At 48.0% G+C, this 14,051-nt stretch overlaps 1 protein-coding gene across 3 annotated transcripts in view; it reads left to right on the forward strand.

Annotated features, from left to right (window-relative positions):
* The first annotated feature begins 571 nt into the window (after positions 1-571).
* The window catches only part of Kcnip1 (potassium voltage-gated channel interacting protein 1), a 239,752-nt gene continuing 226,272 nt past the window's right edge, over positions 572-14,051 (forward strand). For 2 of the 3 annotated variants that reach the window (XM_004664990.2, XM_004664991.2), the window contains exon 1: positions 1,050-1,227. In XM_004664990.2, the coding sequence (XP_004665047.1) occupies positions 1,167-1,227 (61 nt within the window). In that variant the 5' untranslated portion in view covers positions 1,050-1,166. Of the gene's footprint in view, positions 651-1,049; positions 1,228-14,051 lie in introns of those variants that run through there. The other variant, XM_045152932.1, reaches the window with a different exon arrangement.

Raw genomic sequence — 14,051 nt, forward strand, 5'->3', positions numbered from 1 at the left:
GAGAGAAAAATTAAGCAACCAGAGAAGAAAAAAAAAATAGTAATAATAACAAAGACAGCAGGGGCTCAAGACCACCTAGAACTCCTCCCTACTTCCTGTCGTTGGAAAGTGGGCCTTGGCTTTGGGGTTCTGCAGGAGCCCCAACCACCAGAAAGCAACAAGGCCCCCTCTTTCTACGACAAACCTCTTTGGATGGGGCAGACTCCCCCCAACCGCATCCCCAGGAGGCAGGTATTGCACTAAATTGTGGTTTCCTCTGAAGTCGTACCCCTAACAGGGAGACACACACACACACACACACACACACACACACCTCTTCCCTAGGGACCACCCGCTACCCCCTAGAGCTGCATCCATCATCATCAGGTGGCCCACCCTGGTCTGACTCCCCAGGAGGGCATCTCCCCACGCCCACCCACCACCTGCATCCATCATCATCAGGTGGCCCACCCTGGTCTGACTCCCCAGAAGGGCATCTCCCCACGCCCACCCACCACCCCAGCCCCGGGGTCGTGATGCGGGCAGCCGGGCCCAGGCCCCGCCCCAGCCCCTCGGCGGTTCGGCGCCTGGACAGCTCCGCTCAGCCCGAGCGAGCGCAGGCAGGCGGGCTGGCGGCCGCGCGGCGGCTCCGCTCCGTTCATTCATGATTGGTACTCGGCCCCGGGAGACCCAGCCGGAGCGCGGGGAGGAGCGGGCGGCGGGAGGGGGCGGGAGGACCGCGGCTCCCGCACTGCACGCGGCGCGGGCTCGGCAGCCTCGGCCCTGTGTCCGGCAGCGGGCAGGCTTTCGGGGTGGAGCGGGGCGGGCGGGCTCGGTCCTCGGCCCCGGGGCGGCCAGGGAAGCGGCCCCGGCGGGGTGCCCGCACCGGAGAGCCGCTGGCCCTGTGAGTCAGTGCATGTGCCCGCCTGTACCGGGAAGCCACGAGCTCCCAGCGCCCCAGCCCCACGTTGGCTCGCGGAAGAACCAGGCTGCAGGCGAGCTGCTAGGGTGCTTTATATTTATTTATTTATTATTTTTTTCCTTGCTTGCTTGCTTTTTTTTTTTTTTTTCCTCTCTCTCTCTCTCTCCTCCAATTTCGAGTAGGCAATCCGTACTGATTTCTTCTTTTCCGGGGACGGGAGGGGCAGGGTCCGGGGTTCCCAAGTCACACTCAAGTCCTCGCTGACATGGGGGCTGTCATGGGTACCTTCTCATCCCTGCAAACCAAACAAAGGCGACCCTCGAAAGGTAAGTGCTCCGTCCTCTTCCTTTTGTGACCCTCGTTGGGTTTGGGGGTTGCTGGGTGCTGCTGTGTTGTTGGGGGGACACCATCTGTCTCCCTTAGCCCCTGTCCACGAGAATTCGAACCAGCCCGAATATCCCAAGAACCCCTATGGGAGAGTTGGTGTGGACACCTAGAGGTGGGAACCAGAGCTGGGGCTGCGTCCACCGCCGTCAGAGGCGCCTGGTCCCTCCTCCTGGCTAACCTCTGGGAGCCCCAGAAAGCAAATTCACAGGTGGATAGTAGCATTGCACTGTCTGGTGGAAATGTTGGGAGTTCTTCTGTTCCCCCCCCACCACCCCGCATGACGGCTGGCATTGGTGCCACCTCGGGCACCCAGTGAGGGTGTTCACACTCAAACATCCCCTCCCCACACCCTGGGATGGCAATGCCAGGTGCAGACTTGGGAGTCTCACCTTAATGAAGACAGTAGTCTGCCTGGCCACCCCTAACGCCTCTGCAAGCCAAAAGGAATCAGCTGCTACCAGGTGGTAAAACTCCCCCAGGCTCGGGGTCCTGGGTCCCAGGGAGTCTGTGAGGCACCCCACAAGCGTGCAGGGGACCTTAGAGGAACTGGGGGCGCTGTAAAAAATAATAAAGGCTATTAGAAGCAGAGTTTGCATCAAGGATGAAGAAGTGTTAATATCCCAGTGTCCCTGCTGCCTGGAGCCTGTTTCAGGGCTCTGACTGAGGTGTGTGCCTCACTGTCACCAGTAGAAGAGTTGTCACATACCCATGTGAAGTTGGGTGACCTTGTTGGGCCGGACTGCACAATGCAAGCCACCTAGGGAGCAGATAGAAAGTTGCTTGTAGCGGGGAAAGGGCAGGAAACAACTAGGGAAAAGATAATGAGGGATTTGGTTCTGTTTAAAGCCCAAATGCCTGTTGTGAATAGTAGAAGATATCAAGTAATGTGACATTTCAACCTTCAAGTTTTGCTACTGGATCCAGACTCTGGTTACAGGTGTGTGTGGGAGGGATGGGGGGGTTACAGCACCCATCTCGCGATGAGAGCTGTACTGGTGTGATGTGGGCCCCAAGGGCACAGTGAGTTCCCTCACAGGACCTGGTTCATCTTACTCCGGATGGGACCACAGAGCTCCCCAGGAGTCAGCTGTCCTGAGAGGCCCCAGGAAGAAGGGGGTCATGCTTCAGCTCCCTCTCCACCATGGCCAGAATACAGGTGTAGATCCCAGGTGATGAGACCGGGCTTGTATTTACACCCCAGAAGAGGAAGAAAGGGCCCACTGGCATGTTTGCCAGCTGAGTCCCATATTCTGCAGGCAGGGAATGCACTGGTACCTTTCAGCAACCCAGAGCAGGGATGGTCTGTAAGCCTTGGTTCAGGGCCTTGATGCTCTGAGTTTTGCTTCTCATGGATCCCAAGACACTACTTGGCTGGGGGCACTATTTAGCACCACATCCAAGTCTCCTTCCCTACGTCCCACCTAAATACTGGAACACCTGCAGGCCAGGTGACTGTGAGGCACAGTTAACTTGGGCTTCTTTTTTTATATATAAAATTTTATTTTAAATAACAGTCCCATTGATCCCTCATGGGACCTTAGGCAAGTCCCCTTGCCTCACTAAGCCTCAGTTTTCGTATCCATCAAATGGGTGAGAATGCTGTTTCCCCCTGGAAGCTGGAGAGAGAGGAAGGACTTTGCTTTATATACTGTGTTATCTGCAGCCACTAGGGGCCAACAGGAGGTTGAGGCAGAGCACAAGGAGGAGAGAATGATGGATACAGAGTTCTACAAAGAAAGCTGGGAAGAAAGTAGGTGTTAAGGCATGACTGTCTACTTTTCCCTTCTCTCCCCCCCCCCACCTCCAATCCAGGTCACCCTGGGTTAGTTTCTGCAGGATACCAAGGACACTGGCTCTTTGCTTCTTTCTCCCAAGACCCCAGGAGAGAGCAGATTGGACGCAAGCATTTACTGTGTGCTGCCACTAGATGCCTGGGTGTTTTGTGTGCATACCCTCCCTTAATTTTTATAACAGGGTCCTTTGAGGCTTCTGCAAGGTGAGGGGCCACAGGGCGGGCCACATTCTTAGATACCAACTTGAATTGTCCAGGAGACAATACCTCCCTCCGAGAATTTATTCCCGCTTCAGCGTCTGGCCTCCCTGTCGTGTGCACCAGAATGCAGATCAACAAACAGCTTCAGCAGGAGAGAGCTTGGAGACTGGGCCTGGCTGGGACAGTTTGTGTTCAGAGGTCCCATCCCGACCCAGACACCTTTCTCTCAGTGCCTCGTTTTTTTGTGAAAGGCATTTTCTCCTGTTCCATTTGCTTCTCAAATTCTAAGGTTTTTATTGTTGGTGCACCAGAGCCGCTGCTATGATCTCTGAGATGCCAGGCTCAGATCTAATTAGATGCTGTCAGAAGAGAGTGGTTTGGATTTTCAACTAAAGAATCAGTCTCCCTGCTGAGTTCAAATTCAAGCTCTACCACTCACAGCTGTATGACTAAGCCTTATTTCCCTCCACTGTAAAAGAGCGACGGTAGTAGTTACCGTCTTAAAATAGCTGTTGTGTTGTGTGCGTTTCAGGGATGGTGGAAATTAGACTATGCTATATGATGAGTGGTCAGCAGATTTTAGGCACTATTCAATGCATATAGCTTTACTGCTTGAGGCTTGCAAATGCCCAGAGTAAGGCTATCCTGGAAGTAGATGGTGCTATTGAGAGTCATACAGCTCATTCTGGAATGCTCCTTGAGCCCTGTGCAGGTAACTAGGATCAAAAGCCAGATACTTTTTTTTTTTTTTTTTTCTGTAGCCCACATTGTCTGCTCAATGACTGGTCCTGAAAATGTCTTGGCATGCTCAGCTACAACCATGAGCGTTTCAAAAGCACAATTTGGAAATGCATCCATGTCTTTAAAATAGCTATATAATATCCCGCATGATTAGTGCTGGGAGAGATGCATCCCAGCCCCAGATGGTTTGGGGAGTGTTCCCTGAAGGAAACAGAAACTCAAAGTTTATTTAAAATCATGCTACTGAATAACAGCATTCAAGTTCACTCCTGTCCTTCTCTGTTTGGGATCTTGGTGTGCCTTTAATTAAAAACAAGATAAACCTACTTTGGGCATTCAGCCTTCACATCTAGTCACGGGCAGATTTTTTGACTCTGACTGTCTTATGTGTGCTCTTCATGCCAAGGCCACACAGGTTTGGATGGGTTTGTGAGGCTGGCTGTGGTATTGGGAATTTACAGAGGAGAACCATGCAGATGGAACCATAGGCTCTGTGGTGAGCAGTAGATTTAAGGAAAACATCACTTAGACTAAGACCTCAGCAGATTCTCAACAGGAACTTGCCTATGAGCAAACAATCCCACATTGCTTGGTTATAATTCGTCTATGACCCTGAGAATATTCAGAACTGAGAGAGAGGCTGCGTTTTTGGATCTCCAACTGTTCACCGAATAGCTGAACAAACTAGACCCCATGGCTACCTGATGCTTTTCCTAAGGTTGCATGTTATGATAGAGTCAGATGTGGGACTGGTCTTGTGACGCCTAAATCAGAGAGTCCCTTAGAGAATTATGAAGGCAGTGTTCCTGGGTTTGGGATATGTTAATAGGCAGCACATTAATCCTAGGATGAACTGGAAGGCAGCAAGGAGCAGAGAGTCAAAGAGAAGTGACGATTATGCTCCCTGCTGGCTTGGGGTCAGGGTCCTTTGGCAAATCATTTCACGTTGGAGATGCCTGTTGCATAATCTTAAAAGGGGGGGCTGGGCATGCCTTTAATCCCAGCACTTGGGAGGCAGAGGTAGGAAGATCACCATGAGTTCGAGGCCACCCTGAAACTACATAGTGAATTCTAGGTCAGCCTGAGCTACAGTGAAACCCTACTTCAAAAAAGGGGGGCGGGGACAGAAAGAGAGACATAATTTAATTGTGCATCAGATTTACACACCTCAGCATCTTTGCTCATCCTTTTAACCCTGTGAGCCTCTTCTCCCAATCCCATCCCCTGTCCACTAAGTAAAATTCCATCCATGTTCCAAGATCTCACTCAGCTGTTTCCATATTCAGGAAGCCTTCCCCAAGCCCCAGAGAGAAGTGACTTCTGTCTAAATTCCTGAACTCTTTTAAGGCATACACTCTCTGACTCACAAGTCATGCCTGGAGTAAGGCAGACAGTCAATGGAGGTGTTATCTTCCTTATCACCACAGTAAAAATCTGGTGCAGGAAACTTGTCTGAATCATCCTTCTGTCCCTGGCTCAGCTCTTTGCACACAGTAGGTACTTGAGAAATGTTTTTTCTGGGGGGAAATGAAATTATGAACAATGAAATGGTTGGCTGCCACCCATTATCTCTTAAGACTTGCAGACCCGGCAGGAAAAGTTAGCTTCCTGCTGGAATTTCAGTTACCAGCCTCCTTCCTGGAATGAATTCTGGTTTTGGTCTGTTGGATTTGAATTGGCTCTGTCCATGAGATGTACTGAGTCTGTTTACCATTTAGCAAGAAAGAGCTGAGAACAGTGTCCCCACCACCAGTCCCCTGATAGTCATGGAAGGATTAGGTTTAGGAGACTCACTGCCTATAATCAGTGGGGTGTATAGACAGCTCCCGAGAAAAGGGACCAAGACTTAGACCCCCCTTGTTCAGCTACAAAGCCTTTGCTCAGAACATGTTTTATAAAGATGTGAGTGTGCTCCTTAGCAGACGAGTGAAAGATGAATGATTGCATGAATAACAGAATCAATAAATGAAAAATGGATGAACAAGTGAATATTTGAGTGACAGAGGGAATGATTGAATAAATGAGTGTATGATTAAATGATTGTATCCATGAATAAATGAATGCTGCCGTGGAAAAACTACAATGAAGACTATCTTCTGGAGAAGGCAGATCATCATGCTAACCAATGCCAGGATCTAAACATAAGTCCCAGTTCATGTTCAGTTGATAACAATACAAAATCACAGCATGGGCAACAAAGAAAGGAGGCTTATTTTGGCCCACAGCTCTGGGGACCGGAAATGGATGGACCACCTCTGATGATGGACAGCCTTCTTGCTGGCAGGGTCCTAAAGCATATAGGGCATCACATGGTGAGAGGCCAGCAATGCCCTGTGCGTCCTTTGGCCTTCCTCTCTTCTTATAATAGCCCTTGGTATTCAATGATAGAATCTCAACTCAAGTCCTAGTCATCCCCCGATGGCTCTAAATGCCATAGTCAATTTAAATTTCCACCCTCGTCATACCTCACAATGAAGATTAATCTCTAACATGGGCTAGAGGCGTTAAACCATGACAGCCCCCACCGTGATGTGCAGAAGGAATCCAGGACACAGAAAAGCCTGCTGCGGATAGTTAATAGGAAACTTTAGCACGCTCTTTCCACAACACTGTAAGTTCTAAATCTGGCCCAGGAGATCCCACGAGTTTCTGGATACAAGTAGGGATGTAGAGTCTTTGGGAGAGGTGAGAACATGAGAGTCGATCTCTCACGCTTATACTTTGGGTGAAGAGAGACAAGGACCGTTCCACAACAACTTCCCATGTGTTCCCATGTTTTTCAAGTTCACTGTTACCCTGTCAGGGTGAAATTGGACCTCTCCACATGTCCACTCATTTGTTTGTTTACTTAGCCAACCCCACAATTCTTCTCTAACATAGTCTTCCTGGTGTCATTTCTGCCCAAGATGTACTTCTGCTCCTGCACTGTCCCTCCATCCACGCCTTCCCACTCATGGGGACAACTCCTGGACATCCTTCAAGTCCTGGTCCGGTGTCAGCCCTGTGGCACACTCATGCAGACGGAGCATCTCTCCCCCTCCCTCTATTCCCCGCAGCTGTTGCTGTTGCCCTCGCTGAGCTTGTGAGCTCCCCACGAGGCTGTCAGAATGGGTTCACACATTTATCTCTCTCACTTGCTCTCGGGGCCTGATTCTTATTCCAGAACCCCTGTCAGTGCTGACACTGGATTCTGACTTGATGGATGTTGGTTCTGTGGAGGAAAGGCTAGATGGGCTGGGGGCTGTGTGTGCTTGATGGCTCCAAAGAGCGTGGGAGTGCTGCGATGCAGGGAAGAGTCAGCTCCTGGGGAGAAGTCTGCACGGTTCTGCACAGTGGCCCCGGGGTTAAGGCTCTCATTCCTTAGATGGGGACAGAGTATGTTTAGAAGTGAGATTGTGGGGATGAAAGTGAGGCCAGAGGTCCCTGGTCCTTCAGAGAAACTAGCATCAGTGTCTCACCTGCCTCCAGGTATAATTTAAAAGGGTCACCTTCTAGAAGTAGCAGTGCCCAGTGGGATGTTGCTCTCTCCCCATGTGGTACTCATGGGAGCAGGACTGTGGATTTATTCTTGTAACTCCAGGGGGAATTCAAAAGCTGCTCAGGCAGTGGAGGGAGCCAGGACAGCACCGTATTTGAATCAGGGTGATAGGAGAAGGTTGCATGATGATGAAGTCCGCTGCGTTAAAGTAAAAAGGAATGTTGCGATCATACCCGCCTTCCTCAACCCACAGCAAACCTCTCTAACCTCAGTTTCCTCCTCTGTATAAAATAGGGCCACGGCAGTGAATCCCTTATAAGCCAACATGAAGCGCACTGCTTCAGTGACGTGAGATGCTTTTGTAACTTGGGGCTACTGATTTTTGCTCTATCCCTATCCCGTGTTACTCTGCCTGCAGGACACTCTCTGGCCCTTTCAGTGGTGGCCCCTGACTAAATGCCTTGGAGACCCAAAGCTATCATATCCAATCACAGGAGCCTGAGCAGTTTCTCTGTCATTACCAGTGGCAAGTTGTCAAGTTTAGGCGGCAACAGAAATTCCCAACAGTGAGATCCTCTTCAGTGGGCTGTCTTCCCGGGTTACCACTAATAATTGTTTAAACTTGATCTAGCCTCCACACAGTGCCAAGCAGCTTGCTCTCTGCATTCCTGGGTTGCTTTTCTTCAATACTGCAGGATGACATTTAGTTGTAGTTTCCATTCTTCAGATGAGTCAACTGAGGCCAAATAATGGAAGTGCTAGGGCTGGAGAGATGGCTTAGCAGTTATACGCTTGCCTGTGAAACCTAAGGACCGCAGTTCGAGGATTGATTCCCCAGAACCCACGTTAGCCAGAAGCACAAGGGGGCACACACGTCTGCAGTCGGTTTGCAGTGGCTGGAGGCCCTGGCGCGTCCATTCTCTCTATCTGCCTCTTTGTCTCTCTGTCGCTCAAATAAATAAATAAAAAGTAAACAAAAAATTATATATAAAAAAAGGAATGGAAGTGCTATGGTAGGGTCACAGAGCCACTCCTGACCTCAACTTGAGAACCTGAGAGGATTGAGTGGGGGAAATAATCATCGAAATTGGAATATGGGTGTGCGGGGAAGGAGAAGCATTCAAGGAGAGACAGAAACACTACATTAGCCAATCCAAGCAACCGAGCTGTCTGCGGGCTGCAAGCAAAATGCCGTCCCTGGATCTGCTTCCGTTTCATCAAGCACTGTGAAAGCTTGAGGACGGAATGATTGGGGCAGAAGGCCAATTAGCAAATTCATTAATAGGATTAAACGTCTCTCCTCTGCTCTAATCCTTTATGTGAACTAGAATTTTCTCCTTTTGTTACAGGCCATCACGGCCTGTCAGAGAAGGTTCGAGCAAGCATTTGAGTATCTCCGTGTGTCTTCTGTGCCAGGCTGCAGGCTCAGGGTTTCACGTGCTCCAGACAGGCAAGAAGGCTCAGGCAGTTTACCAGTGGTATCTATGCCAAGCAACCAAATGAAAGAGACTGCTCTACATTTGCAAACATGTGGCAGCCCCCTCCTTACTTCCACTCAGCCAAATCCAATCACACATACATATGTGACACTGTAGCTATGAGCATACACTCTTGGTTAGACAGATCTGGATTCAAATCTTGGCTCTGCAGCTTACTAACTATGTGACCTTGGGTAGGTCACATCATCTATGCAAGCCTTCATCTCCACACAACGTAGAAGTCTAGGGCATTGATAGTAATTCCTTCCAAAGCTGTTATGAGGACTAAACGCAATAACGTGTGCAAGATATAGTGGTCAGCATGCAGCAGAAAGGCCATCAAAGTGAGTTATTGCTCACTTGGTACGTGCTGCTCAAAGTGTGGCCTCAGACCAGCAGCCTGACATCATCTGGGAGTTTGCTGGAAATGCAAAATCACAGGCCCCAACTCAGACCTACCAAACCAGAATCTGCAAATTAACATCCCCAGATAGCTTGTGTGTCCACTAAACTTTGAGAAGAGTGGTCTAGAATATGTATTTTTGAAATACATAGGTTGCAAGACGCAAAATTATATATTGAGCTGAAAGGGACCTTAGAAATCTTCCAAGTGAAACCTCTTATTATCAATAATAAAAATAAAGAGGACGAGTCCCTTGCCCACAGTCACATAGCCTGAATGTCAAGGCTGGCATCTGAGCCCTGGCTTCCCCAGCTCTGCTTGTCACCACTTGATTTGTTCCAAAATCAGATTCTCTAGGCTAGCAATTCTGCAATTGAGAAAGTCTTTCTCTTTAATTAAAAACAAATAATAAGTCCAGGATTAGGTATGCCATTATGATTTAATTTAGGAACGTTAAATGTTATTCGAACCAAGTGAGATCCTGAGTCCTAATTCTACCGGGCATCCCCAGAGCTGTACCCCAAGTTCTCCACTACCTAAAGATGTGGTGAGGAGGCAATCTGGGATTTCATCTATGTTGATTCTAAGACCAAGGCCACCACAGAGCCACGTGGGCTGCAACTAGAGACCACCTTGAGCAAGAGCTTGCTAGCAGTGATAAGACTCAGAATGCCGGCCCAGGGTGGCCACCTCAACGTATGTGCCAAGCCTTTGAGTTGGGATTTGAAGGCAGAAAACTTCACAGAAGTCAGTAGGCATCTAAGTGGATAAAGAAAGCTCCTGAAGCATGAAAGTCAAATCCCTTTTCCAGAGGCTTCCTACAGCCTCTCTGTGGGGTTGGGGACCTGCATCTTCTTTCTTGTCTCCAGTCTTGAGATGGCCGTACTGCTCCTCTCACTTTGTAGAGTAGGAAACTGTGGCTCAGGGAGCTTGTTGATTGGCTACTGATAAGGGAACAAGGCCTTGCACATGGGGCTGATTCCTGAACACCACATCCTGGGCCCCTCTTCCATTGGAGGGCTTGGTGCCTCAGATCCCAGAAGACGCTGGCAATTACTGGCAGCTTCTGAGCTCCCAGGGACCAAAAATGATAGCTGTTGGCCTCCCTCGGCCCATCGGCTCTTCACCTGTGCTGACACTAGCCTGGGGAGAGGAGCATTCTAGGAGTGGCTGAGCTGCTCTCACTGCCTAGGGGAGGCCTGTGCACTTGCATCTAAGTGGGGGCAGCAAGGGCCTCCATCCTTTTCTTCTAACTTTGCACATAGCCAAAACTAGGCTGGATTCGGTCTTCAAATCCTAAAGGTCCTAACCCTAAATTGACTTCACCCTCCACCCCTCCACTGATGGCTATTTAGACAATTCAAGACAAAAACAGTAAATGAAGTATAAGGACATTTATGAAAATTTGATTTTTTCCCACAATGACTACTGTGGTGACAATTTTTAAAATATAATATGCTGTCAAGACATGTATTTTTTTCAGTGTTTTATGCCTCTCCTTTGTTGGTGCTTTAAGAAACATTTCTTGAATGTGTCTGTTAGATAATTCAGTATTGGAGTTGGAACAGACCAAAAGAAATCTGTATTAGACACCTAGTGAATACCAGAGACTATGTGAAGTATTGGCTAAAATTAATAGCAAGGGGCTGAAGAGATGGCTCAGCAGTTAAGGCACTTTCCTGCAAAGTCTAATGACCCAGGATTAATTCCCCAATAGCCATGTAAAGCTAGATGCACAAAGTGGTGCATGCATCTGGAGTTTGTTTGCAGTAGCCACAGGTCTGGTGCACCCATACTCTCTATCTCTCTCTCTGTTGCTATCTCTCTACTTGCAAATAAACAAATAAAATACATTTTTAAGGCTAGAGAGATGGCTTAGTGGTTAAGGTACTTGCCTGTAAAGCCAAAGGACCCAGGTTCGATTCCCCAGTGGGGTGCATGCATCTGGAGTTCATTTGCAGTGGCTAGAGGCCCTGGCATGCCCATCCTCTCTCTCTCTCTCTCTTAAATAAATAAAAATAAAACATTAAAATATTTTTTAAAAAAAACAAATATGTTAAGTAGCTCTTAGAGAAATGACCAGAGAAGTCACACCAAATGGCTTTTATATAGCATATTTCACCAAGTGCTAGCCTAAACACTTTTGATTCAAAAAAAAAATCAATTTAATCCCTGCAGAAACTCTAGGAGGTAAGTCCCATGCAGCAGATGAAGCCTCGTACTACGGGAAGTGGATGCTGGGCCCATTTTATAGCTGTGTAAACTGAGACCCTGCAAGAAATGACTTACTCAGATCCTCTGCAGGTGCTGGGGGAAGAACTAGGGATTCCCACCAGACCTGGGTGAATGCCAAGCCCTCGCCTTTGCCTGTGAGGGGCCTCACTGGGGTAATAATGAAGGGGACAGGGAATTTGAAGAACTTCAGCCTTGTGCCAGGTACCCTGGCAGCTTGGTTCTCATCAAGCCTATAGTAATCAATGGTATGAACACTATTCCAGACAAGGAAACTGGAGAATAAAAGGCACAGATAGATAGGTTGGCCCTCCGTATGTGCGAGTTCTACTTCCTCAAATTCAAACCGGCTGCATTTGAGAAACAATAAGAAATAAAAGCTCCAGACAGTCCCAAAAGGCAAAACTTGAATTAGTTCCACACCAAGTACTATGCTGAATCCATACAAAGTGACATATAAGCCTTTTGTTAGGTAGTTTAGTTGTCTAAAGAAAATTTAAAGTATACAGAAAGCTGTGTGTAGGTGCTGTGCAAATATTTTACATTTTACATAAGAGACTTGAACAGTCTCAGATTTTAGTATCCCAGAAGTCCTTAGAACCATTCCTCACAAAATTTAGAATGACAAATGTATCCAACACATCATTTCTCATTAGTGGATGAACCAGGATTTGAACCTGATATTGGACTTGAGTGACTTCATGCTTAAATGGGGCTAGACTGTACCTGGCATGTCACCATGCTACGCTGAGGAGTGTCTTGCCACTGAGGCTCGGAGAAGGGCGTGAGCACCTTTACCTGAGAGGCAGGCCTGGGAAATCAGAAGGCTCGCCTGAGAGGACTAGGGCTTGACCAGGCAACATGTCTGAGAATTAGTTTCTAGGAGAAGGAAGACCATGAGCAAACTCTTTGAAAGAGCTACTGGGGAAAGAGAAGGAAGGGGAAATGGTGGTGATGTTTCATGCTTTTGTGACTTGAAGGATGTGACTGGAGAGACTATGGGAGAGAACAGAACAGAGGCAAAGACCAGAGCCAAGCTGTCCACACTCCAGAAGGGGCTCCTGGAGGATAGCAGGTAGCAAGGAAGAGGAAAGAGCCAAGAGAGGAGAGACTGGGACCATGCCCTCTCATTCCACCCTTGTCAGCTGTCCTAACCCACCTGAGCTCCCTGCTCATCCTCTCCTCCAAGCCCACTTATTGGTTGACCCCCAAACTTAGCCACTGGTTGCCTTGAACGATTACATAACTGTCCCAGTGAACATGCTTGCCTCTCCAATGCCAGTGTCCTTTTCTGAAAGATACGGGCAATTCTTTCTGCCGTTCTGAGCTACAAGGAGCCCAATACATAATTCTGAGAACACAGCTGGCACCTGGTGGCTTGAGTTGATATTTCTCAGAAATGCACAAAGACTTAGGTTGTTCTCATTGAAATTTGTGTAACAAAGAAACCTAGGCATGGGCTGCAGCTCCATACCATTGACAGATACAGACATCCCAGAGTGAAGGTTAGTGGGGGAAAAAAAAAAAGAAAAGAAAACACAGTCTAGTGGGGGCCATCCCTTGCAGCTTAGGGCTGATTGAAAGAAAATGTATAGCAGAGTGGGCAAGACAGAACTGAAGGCCGGTCTAGATTATCCTTCACAAACCATGGTTTAAGTGAATTGTTAACTTTCTCCCTACACATCAGTTTCTTCATTTGTTAAATGATAGCAATCACAGTGTCAACTTATAGGCTTGTTATGAAGATTTAATGAGTTAGTGTGAATATAAGTTTATAGGAAACTATAAAGCCATGCACAACTGATGGCCATCAGTATCAGAGGGTAATAGTGGAAGGAATGATGTTCGTGATGGTGGTGATGCAGAATGGTTAGTAGTGGCTATGGTGGTAGTGAGGTCGGTGACCAAAAAATGATGGTACTGGTGGTAGTGATTGTGGTGATGTCACCAGCAGTGGTGATGACTATTGTAAGGGTAATATTGATGATGGTGGAAGTGTTGATGACAATCGTCATAGCAGTGGTATTAATGAGCATTGTAAGGGTAACATTGATGATGGTGGAGGTGTTGGTGACCGTAGATATAGCAATGGTATTAGTGAGTAGTGTAAGGGTAACACTGATGATGGTGGCAGTGTTGGTGACTGTAGATATAGCAATGGTATTAATGAGTATTGTAAGGGTAATGGTGATGGTGGAGGTGTTGACAGTCGTCATAGCAGTGGCATTAGTGAGCATTGTAAGGGTAACATTGATGATGGTGGAGGTGTTGGTGACAGGAGAGATAGCAATGGTATTAGTGAGTATTGTAAGGGTAATATTGATGAGGGTGGTGTTGGTGACAGTAGTCATAGCAATGGTGTTAATGGTACTAGCGATGGTGGTGCTGGGTGGTGTTTGTAGTGATGACTGTGGCCAGGTGCTCTGATGGGAGGTGAT

The sequence above is a fragment of the Jaculus jaculus genome, chromosome 6 (assembly GCF_020740685.1).
Source record: "Jaculus jaculus isolate mJacJac1 chromosome 6, mJacJac1.mat.Y.cur, whole genome shotgun sequence".
Classification (NCBI taxonomy): Eukaryota; Metazoa; Chordata; class Mammalia; order Rodentia; family Dipodidae; genus Jaculus; species Jaculus jaculus.